This window comes from Lissotriton vulgaris, chromosome 2_2 (genome assembly GCF_964263255.1).
Source record: "Lissotriton vulgaris chromosome 2_2, aLisVul1.2, whole genome shotgun sequence".
NCBI classification, from domain to species: domain Eukaryota; kingdom Metazoa; phylum Chordata; class Amphibia; order Caudata; family Salamandridae; genus Lissotriton; species Lissotriton vulgaris.
Genome location: NC_141688.1, coordinates 28,204,089 through 28,224,399, shown reverse-complemented (window position 1 = coordinate 28,224,399; position 20,311 = coordinate 28,204,089). Strand labels below are relative to the sequence as shown.

General features: G+C 44.6%; 1 protein-coding gene across 5 annotated transcripts in view; it reads left to right on the top strand.

Moving 5' to 3' along the window:
• MYO9A (myosin IXA) overlaps nucleotides 1-20,311 on the top strand; it is a 1,208,318-nt gene that overhangs the window by 669,035 nt on the left and 518,972 nt on the right. For 3 of the 5 annotated variants that reach the window (XM_086959231.1, XM_086959230.1, XM_086959232.1), the window contains one exon: nucleotides 1,825-2,020. In XM_086959231.1, coding sequence (XP_086815357.1) covers nucleotides 1,825-2,020 — 196 coding nt within the window. Of the gene's footprint in view, nucleotides 1-1,824; nucleotides 2,021-4,455; nucleotides 4,576-20,311 lie in introns of all 5 variants that reach the window. The other 2 variants (XM_086959229.1, XM_086959228.1) reach the window with 1 other exon arrangement.

The following is a 20,311-nucleotide window of genomic DNA, read 5'->3' as shown; positions in this document are numbered from 1 at the left end:
ATCTTCCATCTATAGGCTGCAAATCATTCAAAACCAGGCGGCGAGACTGACCCTCGGGATACCGAAATGGCAGTCGGCCAAACCCCTCCTTATCCAGTTGCACTGGCTCCCAGTCAGGCTGAGGGCAGCCTTTAAGCTTGGCTGTCTCATTTTCAAATCCCTCTCTGGTTCTTGCCCTGCATTCTTGAAATCCCTCATCCGGCCCTACTGTCCCCCTCGCAATCTCAGATCATCACACTTACACCTCTTGGCTGTTCCTCCCATCAAACTTTGTAGATCTGGTGGTCGGAGATTTGCATACCTTGGCCCCAAACTCTGGAACTCTCTCCCCCTCCCAGTCAAAACTTCCAACACTCTTATCCAATTCCGTAAATCTTTAAAAACCTGGCTGTTTCCTCAATCTAGCTAAAATCCCTCTGCTCCCCTTGCATTCAATCAGCGCCAGGAAACCCACGGTGTCAGTGCGCTTTACAAGCACCCCCTTAACATAACATAACATAACATAACATAAGAAGCAGCCCCCTGAGGATTTTCTTGCTCATTCCACCAGGGCTAAAGTTGCAACCACTGTGTTGGCATGCCGAGTTCTTGTCCTGGACATCTACTTGGCAGCAATGTGGGCTTCCCTTCACACGTTTACCAAGCACTTCTGCCTGGACAGTCGGACCTGTAGGGATGGGCATTTTTCCTGTTCGGTCCTGCAGGACTTCCTCATGTGAAATTGGTCAGCACACCCACCTCCAGGGTGGTTTCAGTAGCTATTCTAAGATAAAGAAATCTGTGGCTAGAAGTCTCTATGAGAAGAACAACTTATTTACCTTCAGGAATGCCTTATCTGGTAAAGACTATCTAGCCACAGATTCCTTTCAGACACTCCCATTTTCCCACGATTCTCCCCCCTCCCCAATTTTCTTACCTTCAGTAAAGCTCTTTTTGGTAGAGACTCTACCTGCAGATTCCGCACTGACCCTCCCATCCTCCCCTTTCTGAGACTGGACTCTATCCATTAATAAAATCCCAAGTGTTGGAATCTGCACACTGTCTATTAATTTGCTTTCGGAGTTCTACCTGTGGGGCTATGGACAGTCTTGAAAGTAACTGACACCATAGGGCCCCCCTGCCATTTACAGACCAGAAAAGTGTCAGTGTAGAGCCGCAAGGCTCCAACTTCCAAAGGCACTGCTGAAGAGTTTTCAAATGCAGTCTGATTCCTTGGGGATATTCGAAAGGTAAGGAATCTGCTGCTAGATAGGCTCTAACAGAAAAAGCATCTTCTAAGGTAAGTAACTTGTTCATTAGATCTCGTGGCTTTATATCAGAGAACATTCAAAGTCCTTGTTATGTTTGTTATTGCATAATACCATTTAAGAGTTTTTCTACATTTGCAATTTTTAAAGACAATTTTAGCTAAATTTCTGAAATGTGTGTGGTCCTCGGAAGAGAATCTGCCACGGATCCCATTATTATTGCATTGATTACTCTTATTCCTGAGCCATACAATTGTTTCTGTAATGCTCACACTACAGGTCTAGAAACACACATTCCAAATCCCTGCTTCCTTCATGCTGCATATTCTCTATTTGGTGCCTAGTCTGTGCTCAGCAAATATCCTTGCTAATTCAGTCTTTTTTTAAATACTGCTCCCTGCTACTCACTACCCTGTTTGAAAGTTCTCCTTTTTGCATAGTAACCTGTAGAAGCCACACTATTCTGCAGCATGCCCAATAGAATTTGACACAACTGTGACAGGAATGGGCATGTCTTCTAATTGCTACTAACTGCTCAAATCATACTTTGTTTTTTGGGGATCCTCTCCCTACATAGGACTTCCGTGAGAAGAATACAGACCACATGCGGCCAGACATTGTGGCTCTGCTGAGAAGCAGTAAGAACGCCTTCATTTGTGGGATGATCGGCATTGAGCCAGTAGTCGTGTTCCGCTGGGCTGTCCTTAGGGCCTTCTTCAGGGCCATGGTGGCTTTTAGGCAGGCTGGAAAGCGACACGCAAAAAAAAAGATTGGTAAGTGAGGAGTTGTCTTCTTTTTATACCTTCTTGGTTTAACATAAGAGTGGCCGGCACAGTAGCTCTGTAACCACTCACCATACAGGTACCCAGTCTAGCTAATGCAATGTACTAGTGATATTACCCAAACACTTGGATGTGGACTCTTATTGTTGCATTACCCAGTGATGCCAATGCCCATAGTTGTGTTAATGTCTCATCTCAAAAACTCCACACCTCAATACACAATCATGACTTCTTGAAGAGCATCTCCAGAATGTAATTCTAAGGACACTGGTAACACTCACCCACTTAACTACCAATGAAAACATTGCCTTCTACTGTTTTCATTCATGCCTCTAGAAGTCACTACTATATTAAATACATATTTTATCATCATTGATCCCCTCACTGATTGCTTGTTTTAGTTTTCCAGAGGAACCATTGCTGTAAAGAAAATCTTGAACCCATATGTCGGCTGTCAGTATGTCCATAGAGAATTAGGTATTTTCCGACCACTTACACCAGCCCTCTGGTCACACACTGCATATGTCGGCTTGTACCATCTTCGATTTTCCCCTTTTCCCGCTTTTTATGACATGTTCCATTATCTTTTTCCTAATATTTCACATTGTCCTCTGTTTGCATTACTTTTCTCTTTCGTCTTTCTTCTTTTTACCACCTTTTTTCTCTGTCATGTATTACCTCTTCCCACCTATCTTTTAATTCCTCTTCTATCCCACTTGCTCTTGCAGTCATTTCTTATACCAATCAACCTTTTTTTACTTACTACCTGTGATCGTCAGTTCAAAGTTTGTTCCATGCTTTCTAGATTCAGGACTCTCTTGCTATGCAGAACTATTTCACAAAATGGATTTTGCACTTTTCCCTCTCTGTTTCACTTGACCTGCATCAAACCTCACTCCTCAGGAACTAGCCCTGTTGCGCCTATGTGTTGATGATGTACAGCCCATGACATTTCCCTTATGCTCACTGCAATATGACACCTCTCGAAAGAGGTGTTTGTCCCCTTTACCTAAGATTGTCCCAGTATATGGAACAACATTCAGGAACAACATTCACATTGCACTGTGATACCATGCTAGGTCTGCCAAATGGATTCTCCAAGAATGTGACCAACAAGACCCAAAGCCACCCTTTTGTTTTTGCCACTACATCTGACCTTAGTACCAGTGTTATTCCAACATACTTTGACAGACTTTTAGATGCTTAGGAACCCTCTCTCAGTTCTGCTAATTTTCAAATGCTACCAACAGCTATTTACTGTAGAATCACACAATATACTCATGGCAACTTGAAGATTGAGTAGTATTTAATTTCTCTGTTCACTACTTCACATTCTATTCCTAATGTAAATATGCTGACTCAGGTGATGTCTTCACAGTCCATGGGAATATAGTTCAAAGTAAGACGACTTGCTTTAATTTAACATGCATACTTATGTATTCGAATGTGCAGTTACAAACAAATTGGCCCTCTTTATTAAAAAAGAAAGAAATGAGCAGCATTCAAATCCATCCTTTCTGCTTGCTAGTGTACCGTATACCCATTGTTCCTCGCTGGTTTATTTTACTGTTTTATATACAGTTCTGGTCTCTCTATTTAGCTGCTCAATGTAGCATATTCAAATCCATTCTATGTAATTTTCTGTAGGGTGCACCATGTATAAATCCCTCTTAATTGATTTACTTCTCAGTGCTGCATTTACAATAGTCTTTTCTGTCTGATTTGATGAACAGTCGCACTCCCGTTTATTTTTGCTGTTGAACAACTGACGTACACCTTTATTTCCTAATTTTAAGGCAACACTCTTTCTATTCTGTTCTGTAATCTTTACCGGCAAATAGCATGTAATATATTATGTGCCTTCCTCTACACTTTCCCTGCTCTTGTGATAGTCTTTCCAGCTCCCCTAGCAGAATGCTATCACGTCCCTGATGTCAATGGATTGTATTCTGAGCTGAAGAGTGTTAGTAAGGGCTCCTAACAAATTCTGGACTATTGCACTATTGGGGTCTTAGAGGATACTGGTGTGCAAAGTATGTGCAGATCAGTTTCCTCTGTAGACTCCAAGTAGCAACTACCTGTTAGTGGCAACCCTGAGATGACAGTTTGCACTACAGCAAAGGATGGCCTGTAAAGGCCACCCTTAAGGTGAGTTATGACGCTTACTCAGTTGGTTAATGGCTTTTCAGTTGGTTCATCATTTTCTTTATTAAGTGCATACAGATTCATTCTTGGAGGCTGCCCTAGACAGGGGTGGAACACTGAGGATTTGATGGGTTTCATTTTAGAATGATTACACTTCTGTATGATTTGCAGTAAAAGAAGTACACTCTTTTCTCCAGTTGGCAGCATTTCTTGCCCCTCCTGATTTCTGCTTGTATAATCTTTCTCTCTTTCTCTTCCCTTCTTTTTATTTTGCCTCCAAGACGTTGATGATGCTGTGACAAGCGCGGGGTTCAAAGGTGTCGATAGTTTTAGCTTTCTCCATCACCCTGTCCATCAGAGGAGCTTAGAGATCCTGCAGAGATGCAAGGAGGAGAAGTACAGTAAGGCATCATATCCCCCAATCCTCTATGGCATTGCACACACCAGGAAATGGAAACCAGGTGCATTCTGGGGGAGGGCAGGAATCAGCGAGTATACAATGTGTGCCTTTTGGTGCCTATAATTGAAATAGTAATTTCCCAATTGCCCAACTGTGAGAGGACAGAAGTCAAATGATTCATTGGAGTAGTTAGTTGCATGCTCCCAGGAGATTCCATAGCACTAACCTCCATTGAAAGGGTTATATTTCATGTGGGAAATGAATTTATAGAACTACTTGAGTTGTTTATAGAGCTACTGTGAAGGTGTGAGGCACAAAAATATATTAGAACTCCTACCATACCTCTGTCTTAGTTTATGCTAGAGGTATTCAGTATGCACCTTTGAATGCCTCTCAGGTGATCTGTAAAATTGAAAGCTTCAAGTCATATACTGGTTGGTGCCAGCACATAAAACACAGAGGGGGATTGATATTGAATATGATTGCATACATATAACTGAAATTGGTGGATTTCATACTCAATCATGTTAGCATAGATCTTATTCATGTGGTGTACTTGGGGGCCGGTGGTTTCGTAGCACAGGTCTGGCACAGAATTGTGCAGTGCACCTGGGCATATTAACAACTACCTAAAAAGATTAAAGTGCTATATTAGGGGATACTTTTCTGATAGTGTGGTGGCTAACTGGGGATTGCTTATTCCAATCTGACAGATTAGGTTGATACAGCAGAGATTGTTAACAGGGAACTGGCGGGTTAAAGGAGTGTACCAGTGAAAGTGTATTGGGGATGCTTCTGTGTGTCAAAGATGCACATGCTATACCAAGTAAAACCAGGGCAGTTCTGACCGATGTATATGTCAAGAGATTATAGCACAAGTCTAATAAGTTCATATGATATACTGGTGTGCGCTATCACATTTCACAGCTAAATGTAGTATACTGAGAAATGCTAACACATGTCGGTTAGGTTTAAGTGATAAATCGGGGGATGCTAACCTAGATTTACAGATTCAAGTAATATGCCAAAGCGTGCTAGAACTCTCTGACAGTCATCCGTGGGAAATATAGCATAGGAAGAATTTACAGTTTTTGATGGAAGAAAAGAGAGTGCATAAGTCACAGTTCTAGAGTTTTATCTGACATGCAGTGGAGGATGATTTATTAGGGCAGCATTGAGAAGGCTATTTGTCATACTGCTTTGATGGCATTTACAATTTGTGAAAGCTTTATTGCACCTTCTCAGAAGAGTTGCAAGTATATTCCTTGGTCAGGATTTACATAATACATGTAGCTGGGGATTTGGATTTCTCCTTTTTTTAATAACTTAATGCCAGCACTCAGGGATGATTTATGGTGCACTTTACTGCAGTACAATATTTGATGCAAGGTTTGTGTAAGTTTTATTGTTATACTAGTTCTTGAATATCTAATTAAAGGATCTAAATAGACACTTTTATTTTATGAACTTTGAGGATTATTAGGACATGTGTTTGAAACATAGACAAACACATTTTCTCTAGGGATTTGAGAGTGCGTTCCGGAATTTATAACGTGCCTTGGGGAGTCGTATCCATGCCTTAAAGGGTTTAAACATATGCCCTGGAGATACATAAAGCACAAGGGAGCATAATTTATAGCATTTTCTTTGCATAGTATTAATCACACATTCCTTGGGAGAGTTCATGACCTATTTTAAAGAGGATTTAGAACATTTGTCTTGAAGCATGAACTCCTCATGCTATGACATTCTTGTAATGTTTATATAATATGCCTTAAAGATTTTTATGCGAAACATGCCCTTGGGGGTTCATAACTTATTCTTCTAATGCCTGCTTTGGGTTGGCTATAAACGCATGACGTTGAGATTTGAAATGCATACCAATGTAGTTTTAAAATATGTTGTGAAATTATGTATTAGGTTTACCTTTGTGGCATTTAAAACGGTTACTACAGAATTCATTATATTAAATTTCTCTGGATTTTTACAACACATGACTGTAGAATAATACATCTGTAGAGATGATTCCAATTGTAGAGCTTAGCAGTAAGTAAATCACTAGCCTTGTATAGCCAATGTCTTTCAGGCTCAGGGTAGATTTTATGTGCATGCTGTGAGATGATTTATAAAATACATCTGATAGCTTCTAAATATTTGGCAATGATTTACACCTTGAGTTTTCTTCGTTGGGAGTTATAAAGTCACTTTTAAGTATGTTCTGTTCACTCTTTACTTAGTGCGTACAACTGAATATCTCCCAAAAAATTGCAATAAATTCTCTCCAGCGTCCTAGAGATTAATATTACACACATGTTATAAACACCCACATGATATAAACACTCACAAGTTATCGGTGGAATAGAAATCAAACCAGTAAAATGATAAATAGCTTGGACTATATAAACTCTTTACACACTTAAACTTTAATGACACATTGTGAATTTTAAATTCTGGCAATCTTTTTAAAATCCATTGAAAGTAAGCATATTATAAATGTTAAATAGAAATGGTTTCAGGGAGGATTTAGCTACACTAACACATTATAAATCAACATAACTTAGAGGCACAGTATATCATGGAAAACAAAATATATTATTCCATAACTCATCTTTTCATAAAGATCATTTAGATAAATATAAGGGAGCCGTTAATATACTGAACAGTTCTTGAGCAAATTACAAACATGACATCAACAAGAGAAAAGAGATGTTAGCATCTGTTTATATGATCTTATGACATAACACTTAGATTTCATGATTGTAGTCCTATTTACAGCCAGTGTTGAGGTAAGCAGATAGGCTGCTTACTTCAACACTGGCTTTAAATATGACTGGATATTCGGCATTGGACATCAATATAGAACTCGCTTGGTCTCCATTAGCAATTCTAAGAACTACGTCATGTGATCTTATATACAGATGCTATAATTTCTTTTCTCTTTTGATGCCATGTTTTAAATTTGCTCAAGTACTCTTTGGTATACTTACTGTCTCACTTATATCTAAATGAAAGATGACTCATGGAATAATACATTTTGCTTTTATGATATATTGTACTTATAAGTTACGTTGATTGATAATGCATTGGTATAGTTGAACCCTCCCTGAAACCTTTTCTATCTGATAGAGACTTCTAACTGCAGATTCTTTACCTTTGAATTTCCCAGGTGTCAGACTGGATCTGGAAACGTTTGCTTAGCAATACCCCTTGTGTGTGCCGTTAGATGGCTCCATTAATCTCCACTTGACGTCGGCGTTGTTAGCATCGTGTATGACATCCCAATACCTATATAGGCGCCACACAGGTATGCAGACGTCAGTGCTTTTCTTTCCGCACCACTTGAGTGCCAATCTGGGAAGAACTACCCCTCTGTCACTTTTTGACAGATTTTTTTCGACCTTTTGTTGAATTCCATCGTTTTCACCGTCTGTGAGGATGTCTTCGAGGGAGATCGTGTTTAAAGCTCCTTGCGGCCCGACAGCCGACATCGTCAAGCGAGACTCTGCAGGGGTCCCGGTCACGATCGAGGAAGAGGAGGTCGCTGGACCATTATCAGAGCCCAAAGTCCTCTTTGTCCCGCTCGAGGTGATGGGACACTCTGGTAAGAGGCACATATTCACCTCAACTGTTGTCCGTCGACGAAGGAGGTGAGGAGCACCAACCCTCTAGGCGCGGTTACGCAGAGCCGGAGCCAAGGTCGACTTTGCGCCTCCCTCTTTTTCTGGGAGCTGGAGCGACCCTGCTCAAGTCAAAGAGTTCTACGAGGCCATGCGCCGCGTACTTGAGCAGGCCAACTTCTCTGGTGAGCCTTCGGGCCCTGCGTAGTCGAGAGGGGCCCTGTCAGATTTGACGCGGTTGGTTCCGGCCACGCGCCGGAGTTGCCTCTGGTATCAGATCCAGCGTCTGACCCGAACTATGTGCCTTCCGTGCCACAGGTGCCCATCAGCGGTGCCAATCACATCCTCTTCCCCGACGACACTGAGTCGAAATGACGTCGCTCGAAGCTGGTTTTGACGTTGATTCAACCCAGGGGGCCTATGTTGTCGTCTGACCACTTTGTCGCGAGGAGATTATATCCGATATTGGGAGGATATCTAGGTCCATCCTTAGTGGTAGGAGGGGTGTACTTTTTGGCAGGGCCAGAAGTTGTCTAACAAAATTATTTTCGGTCAAAATGAGAGCGTTTGAGGAGCTATGACCCCACAATTCTGGCCCGTATAAGGAAGATGACCTAGCTTGAACTTTGTATATTTCTAGATGGGGACTAATAACCTTTAAAAGACAACTCTTCTGGACTTTTTGAATTCCCCCAATTGCCTGGGTTAACCTCAGGTTGGCCTTATTAAGTTGGGGACCTCACCCCATTTTGTCATTTAAAGAGTCCTAAGTAATCACAAATATTGACCCTCTCCAAGGGTCTTCCATCCATTATTGGGTGGGGACAGCTTATGGAATTAGCGTTAAAGACCATGTATTTTGTTTTGTTAATGTTTACCACAAGATTCCTCTTTTTGCAGAAGTGGCTAAATGCCCTTAACACTCGCTGCATCCCCATTGATGATTTTGAGAGGAGCAGGGTGTCATCCGCAAACATTAGTGCAGGGAATTTACGGAGTCCTAGTTTGGGAGAGTCTATATCCTTAATGGCGAGTAGACGTTCAATTAACCCGTAGAGAAAGAGGGAAAGTGGGTCGGCGCAAGCACACAGCCCTGCCTCACCCCCTTATCAACGGGGAAGGGAGCCGTTAATTGCCCATATTTCCCGTACCTTACCCTAGAAAATGTTCCCTCGTGGAGGTGTTTAAGCTGATAGCAGAGATATGGTGGTACACCCATGTCCAGCAAGATACCCCAAAGTTGTTCACGGTCCACCATGTCAAACGCTGATTTCAAGTCCACGAAGGTAAGGTATAAACTCCCTCCTTCCAGCACTACATGCTTCCAGTAAATCACCTGGAGCCTAAACAACTGGTCCACAGTAGAAGTTTTAACTCTGAATCCTGCTGGCAACGGGGTTAAAACATCATGGTCTTCCATCCAATCCTGCAATCTTCCCAATAGCACCCTTGCAAAGATTTTTTGGGCCACGTCAAAAAGCTAATTGGCCTATAGTTAGCAGGGTCGATGGGGGACCCTTTTTTTATAAATGGGGATTATCTCTGCACCAGCCCACGTAGAAGGGGCAGGGAGACCCTGGAGAATTGCGTTATAAAGTAATTGAAGATATGGAGCCCACACTACCTGCTCATTTTTGTACAAGTCACCGGGAATTCTATCTAATCCTGGTGCTTTGTTTGGTAATAACTTTACCAGAGCAGATAGTACCTCATCCATAGAGCAAGGGGGTATTTCCCATGGGGGATCGTGGGTAGGGCAACATACCATAATTTCGCTGGCACACAATCCGATAGGCGGGCTTGAATATAACTGCTTAAAATGCTTAAAATGTAGATGCCAGGCTTCCTCATCAATGTTTGGCTCAATGGTGGTCCTACCACCAACTGATTCTGCCACTTTTGCACATTCCCTTGCTGGCTCCTACCTGCTAGAGGCTCGCCGCCCCCGCATCTCGCTAGTCTTGCCAGCGCCCTATTCCACCACGGGTTTTCCCGTTTGTTGTGGAGAGCGCCGGCATACATTTGGAGTCCCTGCCCTCATTGGTCACGGAGGGTCACCCGCTGCTTTGCATTCAGGCGCCACCTTATTTAGTCTCCATGTTTTGCACAGTGCTGGTTAGCTTCAATTTGGTGAGTGCATGACTACGATGCCTCGTCTTTAAAACTGCTTCTTCTTGTTAAAATCTACTTGCCACATGATTACGATGTCGCGCTTTTAAAATTGTTGTCTGTGTATTTTAAAACTGATTCTGCCACTTTTGCACATTCGCTTGCTGGCTCCTACCTGCTAGAGGCTCGCCGCCCCTGCATCTCGCTAGTCTTGCCAGCGCCCCGGTCCACCACGGGGTTTTCCCGTTTGTTGTGGAGGGCGCCGTCATACATCTGGAGTCCCTGCCCTCATTGGTCACGGAGGGTCACACGCTGCTTTGCATTCAGGCGCCACCTTATTTAGGCTCCATGTTCTCCGCGCGCAGCGGGCGCGCTCCGAAGTCATGCCTAAGTCAAGCCCGTCTGCGCCCTTCCGCGCTGATTTCGCGCCAGGGGCCAGGGATGCTGGCTCCCCCCCTGTTCATTCTCAAGTAAGTGCCCTCTATTCAACTCAAGCTCTTTTTGCTTTAAAACCTCTCAGAAATCCCTGCCATCACACTTTCTGCCCTGAGGCATTCTTAGGTGCACTTAGTTGCAGTTGCAGATGCAATGATAGTCACCCTAGAACATCGAATGCCTTGAAGAGGCAGCCGGTCACTAGGGTGCCCAAGTCCCCAAGTTTAAATTCTGTCTCCCCCCCCTCTCGGACCCTAGGAGATGGGAACTCAGAAGGAATTTTAAGGAGGTTACTAATGAGACTCACTCCATTTATGAATAGATTTAGGCCTTCCACATTGAGCGATACTAGCTCCGCTGCTCTTGAATTCTCAAACACCATTTCGGGGGAAGTGGACATCTTGGCCCCTGCCAAATACCACTACTCTGCCAGAAAGAGCCCGCCAGCACCCTGGTTTTCAGATAGGCTCAGGTTGCTGAGGCAGGGATGCAGAAAACAGGAGAGGCTCTGGCGGGCTCATCTCGATCCTAAGGAGAAAGAACAACATAAGCGTCTCCTAAAAGAATACAAGCTGGCAATAATTGAGGAAAAAGGGGCTCATTTTGTTAACTTGACTGCCTCCCTGAACTCTTCCAGAGACCTTTTTAAGATTATAGATACCCTCTGCTCCCCTCAGGAGGTGGACCCCATAGTGGAAACCCAGGAGCTTTGTGATAGAATCTCGATTTTCTTTCATATTAAAATTGCAGATATTTATAACTCCCTTGAATCCCTCAACCTAGAGATGGGTTCTCCTTCCTCCCCTGCCCTTCCCAATGCTGGACATCAGGCGAATTGACCCTGTGCTAGCCTCCTTAACTTCCCTCTCCTTACCTTGGAGGGGATTAAGCAGCTCCTTGACATCACCAAATCTGGCTTCCCTCTGGACCCTTGCCCACTTAAGGTCCTAAAGGCCTGTAGGGAAGTGGCTATTCCCCCCCTCTTAGAGAAGATGAATTGAGCAGTCACGAAGGGAACCTTCCCTCTCTCATGGAAGATGACGGTCGTTAAACCTCTCCTGAAGAAGGCCACCTTGGACCCTGTGGTTTTGAAAAACTTTCGCCCTATTTCTCTGCTACCTGCACCTGCTAAAATACTTGAATTGCATCTGAACCGCCACCTTAGCTCATTCTTGGATGACTCCAGCTTACTAGATACATCACAGCATGGCTTTCGAAGAGCCCACAGTACCGAATCTGCCCTTACTGTGGTCATTAATAACATCCGCTCAAAGGTCGATAAGGGCCACACCACTCTTCTGGTCCTGCTCGACCTTACGGCGGCCTTCGACACCCTGTCTCCCTCTGTCCTGGTCTCACGACTCAGGGAGATAGGAGTCGGAGGCCCAGCTCTGAGCCTCCTTGCCTCTTTCCTTAACCAAAGAGAACAAAGGGTGAAGTTGAGCGAATTCCTCTCTCCCTCCAAACCTGTGCAGTGTGGGGTCCCCAGGGATCCTCTTTAAGTCCCACACTCTTTAACATCTACGTGGCCCCACTTGCTAAGGTAGTGAGATCTTTGAGGTACTGTCATACGCCGACGACACCCAAATTATGGTCTCCCTCACTGAGTCTGTGAGTGACTCTGCCCGGAACTTCAGGAACTGCATGGAGGCAGTATCCCAATGGATGATTCAGAACTGCCTGTAGTTAACCGGAGAGAAGACAGAGGTCCTGCTCTTTGGGGGCCACCAGGACGTCTGGTCGAGCGGCTGGTGGCCTGTGTCCCTTGGGGACTGTCCCCTTCCTTCTCAATCCGCCAGGAATCTGGGGGTTCTGATAGATACCTCACTCTCCTTTGACCGTCAGGTTAGCAGGACTGTCTCCACCTGCTGTGGTATCATCAGGATCCTCGGAAAGATCGCCCACTACCTCTCCCCTGATGCCCGGAAGGAAGTCACCGTGGCACTCGTTTCTTCGAGACTGTATTACTGCAATGCGCTCTATTTGGGTATTAATAAGAGCCTCATCCAGCGCTTGTAGATAGTGCAAAATGCGGTGGCCAAGATAGTCCTCAATCTTCCTAGACTTTCTTCAGCTTCTTTGGCTAGGTAAAACCTGCTTTGGCTGCCTATCCATTCTAGGATCTCCTTCAAGATCCTCTGTCTTACCCATGGGGCTGTGTATGGCTCTGGCCCTGAGGGTATCAGGTCCCTCCTACACTCTTACTCCCCCAGCAGAGCTCTCCGCTCATCTAACAAAAACCTTCTTTCAGTGCCTAGATTTGAAAAAGCAAGGTGGGGTGGTAGAGCCTTCTCTACCCTGGTGCCTAGGCTCTGAAATTCTCTTCCCCCTGAACTGGCAGGACAACCCTCTATTGCGCTTTTCCTTAAAGCATTAAAAATGTGTTTTTTTGTAGAGGCTTACCCGTAATTGTGCACTAGGAGAATTTTAGACTGTATGACCACATTGGCGCCTTGATGCCCTTGGGCTAAGTTGTGTGGTACAAGTTTCCCTTCATTCATTCATTCATACCCTCAATTTTACCAGTGTGGACCAGATTCCAAAAGCTTCTACAATCTTTTGCATCTAGGGCCAACTTGATAGCCAGCCATCTATCTGTTTCTCATTCAGAATTTGCTATTAAAAGGGCTTTCTTAAAAGCAGCCCTAGCTTCTCTAATGTGCACGTTAATAACCCCCTTGAGGGATGATAGCAGTGCGCACTCAGCTTCCCTGCATTTCCTAGAATACCAGGGATTTTTGTCACTACTATGTTTAGGCTTAACAATACTACTACAGTAAAAAAAAGCTGCCAGGGTAGAAACCACATCTTGGTGGATTTCCCCCAGGTCGCTATTCGATCCTAAATCGGTAAGGTTTCTGGACATTGTGCTTGCCTTCTCAAGCAAAGGGATAATACTATTGTACATATTTGACATTATTTCCTTGGACTGTTTTAGAGTAGCCCACTGAATGCGCCTCCCTCGGCGACAACTATATTGTTTGGGGGATGGGGGGGTTTCAAGACCCAGGTCCGTTACTCCCATTTGAAAATCTAGCGATGCCACCAGGGGATTATGGTCGCTTTCAATGCGTACATCAACTCTAAACTCTGCCACTTTATGAAAATCTCTACACTAACTGGAAAATAATCAATTGCTGAGGAATAACCTAGTCTCTCAAAGGTGAGTTGCGCTGGATTATCACCCGAGAATCCTCCATTGCAGGCCTTCAAAGAAAAAGTTAGTGTGAGAGTGTTAGTTGGAGAACAAGCGCAGTCCACCCCCTGGTTGGGTATGTATTAGGTGCGGTGATTGTCAAGAGAACATCCTCATCACTGGTATTAAGTTTCAAAAGACCAGTGAGGGGTTCAAGGTGGTAATTAAAATCCCCACCGATTAGAAAATATATGTTCCCTGAAAGTGAATTAAGCAAGCTTACCAAACAGTCCAGTGTGGGAGAAATCCCACCAAGCTGGGTTGGCCGAGAATAAACATTAATGATAGCTATTTTCGGTAGATTCTTATGGGTCAGGAGGATGCATATAATATCGGGAGAGTGGGTTTCCACTCTTTTTACTGTACATCCTAAATGGGACCCCAACCATATGCATAAACCCCTCGATGGTCTACCCCTAGGACCCTTCATTGCTGGTTCACAATACGCCTCAAACCCCACTCTATATGTAGGGTTTACAGACCAGGTTTCTTGGAAGAGACAAATCTCGTGGGAATCGATATAATCACCCCAGTCAGGCAGATCTAATTTGGCCACTAATGCCGCAGTGTTCCAGGACAAGATTCTTGGGAGGCCAGCTCATACTTCCACATCACTCCCTGCGGTTACCACCGAATCTCAACTATCTAACATTCCGGGAGATTTGATGCTAATAGGAGGTGGAATGAAAACTTGAGAATACGATCGAACATCACAGGTTACATGGTTTGTTCCAGTTGGATCAGTCGGATTTGCTATCTCCTCTGTGACATTAACTATAGGTAAGCTGCCACTTGCAGTAAACCCTAATGCAACACTAGACAAAGAATGCTGACTTAGTATCCCGGCCCCTAACCCCCCGACCTCATCACACAGATACTAGGCACTATCGGGGAGAGCGAATCAGAGGGTATCAGTCAGTCCACCAGGTCTAATACACTGTACCTATTACTGAGTGGGATCCTTGGTGATAGTGGTATGCTATCATGCCCTTCTCTGTATCCCCGCATAGAAAGCTGGCCGCATCTAACCCTGCTATTTCCGTATTGTTTCGGATTATCCATATAATATGGGGGAATGTAAAAATAGCTTAGATCCAGGGTCTGGATGGTCAAGCTCCAATTTTCATGGAAGCCAGCACAAACGTGTTCCACCACCCGAGTATCCTTACAATTAACAACAATACAATCCCCTACTATATTTTTAGGTCTGCATCCTACCCAGCTCACTCTGTGGGCGAACAAGATTTGAGATAAAACCTTTGGCGGGAGGGGTCTATTATTGTTCAACCAGTGGATTATTTTGTTTTTAAGTTCGGCTTAGGATTACCAGTTTCCAATTCTGGGACCCCCACCAAAACCACAACATAGGGTGAACAATCAGGAGGTAAATCTAGGTGGGGAAGAATGTTCTTTTTGCCAGCAAACGTCCCCTTAGGGGCCACATTCAGTTTTTCTGTCTGGCCCTCTCCTGTCAGCTCCCGATCTTCTCTTTCCCCTTGATTGCAGGCCTGGCTACGATGAATCTTTAGACCAGCTAGGGCTAGTGGAGAAGTGTGGCTCACTGGTTAGAGCAGACAGACCCTGAAGCAGAGGTCAGACCCGGGACCAGGGTTCGATTCCCGACGCGGCAGGGTGTTGAGCTCAAATGTCCTCGGACTCGATAATTCTCGCTTCGGTGCCTGACCTAATCCTGGGTTCACACTATGCAACTCTGGGCATTAAGCTTGCTTAATCTCCACAACGGCCCCCCGCGGCGGGATGCCTGGCTTTCACCTTGGGGCTGCCCTGTAGGAGCTATCTCACAGGGAAAAACCAGGACGGGTTCCCAAGGCAAGCGCGGAGATACCCCTTCGGGAGTCGATTCTGGCGCTATATAAGAAATGCAATAATAATAATAATAATTCACGCCAGCTACTTAATTACTTCTTGTTATATAGTCCATTGGTTTAGAGACAGACCATGGGCTGATGAGGAGTTTGTAGCTAAAGAGCCCAATGGACCAGTATTCTCGGGATCGTCGGTTTGGCCACAGTTCACCAATTTATTCCTGATCGATTCCAGGCTAGACAAGGTGATTTCTTCAAATTTTTTTAGCCTCTTCTCAGTAATAAAAGTCTCTCCGATAGGGGCTGTAGAGACGATCTTGTTATTCCACCTATTTTAGCCAAAAACCCTCCTCCAGCTGCGGCAATATGTCCACAGAGTCGGCTAGGTTCACACTGGTTGGAGCAGAAAACATCTCCTGAGGATCTTCTACAATTGGAGGCTCTACATTTGCCAAGTCTCTGCTCTTATTGAGTTTCTGGATCTTTGGCTTTTTCCCCCTCTGGGGAGCTCCTACTCGCTTCCTCTTTGCTTTCGCCCCCTGCATGTGGTCCAAAGGTTGTGAAGGGACTTTAAGGGCTTCCGCAGAGCGAGTAGATATGCCATTATTCGGATTTAGTGAATTCTGAATAAGTGGCATAGAATGAGAAGATTCTCCGGTCACTGAAATAGTACCTTGGTCTTGGTCTTGAGGTAATAATATGTTGCTCTGGCTCATAGGCCCCGGAACGAAAGCAGATTGAGAATGCCGTTCCGGTGTACGAGCATTCATCAAGACCCCTAGTGACGATCGTTTGGCAAAAGCGGGATCCAGGGATAGTCGACGCTCTGTGATGGCTTTCTCGTGTGCCAAAACGGATGAGGCCCTTGTTATAAATTGGTCCAAAGTCCCAGCAACATAGCCACCGGCCATGGCCTTCATCCCCTTTCCTTCACGCCCGGGCATAACTTGGTCAATATAACACTATAGCAAAATAAAAATAAAAACTGGAAAAGCTTGGTGTGTACTTACAAAGCAGTGGGCAACATTTAGGGAATAGAACGTCAGACGGAGGGCCCGGCCCAGTCTCCTCCGGGCTCAAACGGGCCCGCCCGGCCGTTCCCGCAGACGCGCTCCGCGCAGCGGGTGCCACGAGTCGTTTAATAGGCGGAGGCAGGAGAGGCTAACGAGCCTAAGGTGGCAGGCACGCGGCTCCTGGGACTCCGAGTCCCCCCGTAGTCCAGCAAAGCAGAGTCTCCCTTCCACGAATGGGCCCTCTAGATTTCTTCCCTCGTCGCTTTCCTGCAGAAGGACAACGTAAAAATTCTTGCCCTAATCCTGTCTTGCCTAATTCCCAGAGACTGGATGTCGCACTGTATCTGCATAAAGATTATTTCAACATCCCTGTCCTGCAGGCTGAGATGTTTTTGGCAGGGCGCAGTTTGAGGCCTGCCTTTCACTGCAGTGATTCCACTCATTCGGGCTATGATCCAAATATTTCAGCCCTACTCCCGGATCTCTGTGAGAAACTCTCAGGCTTTTGGATGATTAGCCTCGTGCATCCTGCTTGTAGACGGTCAGGTGGTTAATGCAGGTTCTCCGGTGAGATCTGAAATCTCTGTGAGCCCAGCACCAAGGAAACCTGCTGGATGTCATCTAGGTTTCAGACTAGCACAGGATCTGCACTGTTGTCTGCTCGACCCTCAACCTGATCAGCCGCTGACCTCAATCCTTTCCCCACTGAGAGGTGACAGATATGTTGCTGCTAAGCTCTGGAGTTTATCTGGAAGATGAGAAGACCGGAGGGATCTGATCTCTGCTGCATACCTGGCTGCACATCAGCATATTGAACTTGTGTGCCATTCGCCATGCACGGAAGGCTTTCTTGATGTCCATCAAGGAAAGATTGGTGCAACACCACCATACGGTACTGCAAGAAGCAAGGGGAGCGATGTTCTGGATTTTCTGCCTTTAGTCTTGGCGAGAGCGTCAGGGCATCTCCAAGATCGTGAAATACCTGGTGGGATTTTTAAACACCAGGGCGGAGGAGCTCAGCTGGCGATGCCTGGTGGATCACGGATGATGGGTTCACCCTGAGATGATAAAGGTCATCTTCTGGCAGTGTAGAGAACTCTGGCTGGATCCTTTTGCCATATACAAAGAGAGGGACAAGGAGCACGTATAGGTCCAGCATACATGCCCCTCAATGAATTTGAAGTAACAACAAAGTGGTATGCAGTTCCTTGAAGGAAAGTAAGGGCAGGTCAAGAATGAACTGAGAACTCAGCACACAGATTGCTCAGTACACAGATGGGTGTCATGCTTTATCATAGGGCAAGCTCCTTGTCGGGTTGGCGCTGCAATGCCCGACAGGCACTCTCAAGGGGGCTATTTGCTGGAAATCTTTTATTTTTGTGGTATGTGAAGTGTGGGGGCTACTAGTGTAGATTGGTGTGAGTGAAGGTGTGTTAAAATAGAGTAAGTGGGTCCTCTTGTCTGGTTAAAAAATAAGTGGCTGACAACCGAGATAATGATCGTTGTCAACTTAACGTATTATGCATTGGTGGGTCAACATGTTTCTTGCTGCTTTTAGTCGTTGTTAATCTAATAAATCATTAGGACCGAGCTTCCTAATCCACACAGTGGTTGGGATAAATGAGTATTAGTAATGGTATCCAATCACTATTATCAAGGTAAAGTAAGGTGAAATGTATACAAAGTTACCTTCATGTAGTAGTATAAAAAAACGACCTGGAACATAAAGTAAAACGTTTTTAAAAATGTAGTCTTGACTGCGAAATATAGGTTGTTTGATCAGTGACATGCATAGCAACTCAAAGCATGCCAGTAGTGATGAAGGTGCAAGTTGCCGTCTGCAAATCGTAAAATATTTAAACCATTAAATAAACAGGTAACACACTTGTGAACACCAAAAGAGTACTGCCCGATAAAAGAAAATCCAGCAAGAGAAGTCACTCTTATATTAAGTAGAACCCTTACGGTTCTTTTTAATATAAGAGTGACTTCTCTAGCTGGCTCTCCTTTATCGGGCAGCACTCTTTTGTTGTTTATTCATTATTTCCCAGGGGGACCAAGAGCGTCTCCGTTTGATTCCCTCTCTCTCTTGTTGTTAAAGTATACACTTGTGAACACACCATTAACATCGATCACAGACCCTGCATCATGTGGTTCAACTTACCCTATGAGGGTTGACGGTAAGGACCCCACAGATGGTAGCAGAGTCCTCGCTATTTAGGAGGTTGATACTAAAGACTGTGTGATAGTTGGTAAGGGTAGCAGCTTCTCAAGCTGCTAGGGGCAATCATTGTAATAGTCCTGTATGGGGAAGGAAATCAATACTCTCAGTACCGTATTGCGGTCTGACCTACCTCATCTCTGCCATCTCGGAGGTAGAGGTTTGTGGAGGGCCAGGTTTTAGAACTCGCGTCGCGTGACCGCCTTAATTGACTGCCTGTGACCGCGGCAGTAGCTGGCTGTTCAAAACACAGATGGGCAACCAAATTCCGCTGCCATCTTGGAGTGAAAAGGGGTTGCAATAGCAGGAGTTGAATCACAAAACCAGGGCGGTTAGTGAATGGGAAAATACAGATTACTCTGCAAATTGTGGTAAATATCAAAAATAGACCAAACGTCAGCATGTTTGGTGCCAGGGTGGCTTTATGAGAAGGAATATAAAAAACAAAGTTAGAAAAGACTACCCATGAAGATCAGTAACAGCGGGAGGACTGCTCATAATGTTATAGTGTAATGTGCTCATCACTTAATCTCCCTGTTCCATTCAAATACCAATATGAAATGTAAGAAGCGTCAGATGCTGTTTTTTCGAGGGCGCCTCTTTAATTTTCTTTGACTTCAAAGTGCGAGGATGGCCCCAAAACCCCTCTCGCTTCGCTGCTTGTTGTTTTAGCGGGCCTTTCTCACCTGACCATCAGCAGCCCAACCTTGCAGCACAGTTAAGGGCAAGGCGTGGGTAACTTCTGTTGCATTTCACTGACACTTGTTTATATAATCCGAATTTGAGTGACCCGAAATTGTTGTAGCATTTTACATGGGCGCCAATTATATTACACACTGTCAGATTATTATCTGGGTGGTTTTTATAGAGTGCGAACTCGATATTGAAGCGCTTTACAAAAGCACCAGTTACATTACAAAAGGTCAAGTTATTTTTTTTGTATTTAGGTGTGGGGAAGATTAAATGATCCAGACACCGCCCCTGTTTATTCATTATTATTTCCCCTCTACCTGACAAATGGAAGTAGCATTTGTCCCTCTCTTCGTCGCTGCCTGCGCACCGCACTGCCTCTTCCTGTCATCCTCCGCCTCTCAGAACTCTTAATTTCAAAGCACATTCACTGCAGCTCTCCAGGGACTGTGAATCTGTGATGCATTTTTTATTATATAGTCTGAATTTGAGCAACCCATAGGTGTTGCAGCGCTCTACATGAGCTCTAGTTGCAAGGTAAATATATTTTTGGAGCATATTTTTTGTGTACAAACTCAACTGACACGAAGGTTTTGAAGCGCTTTACAAAAGCAGCAGTTACATTACACA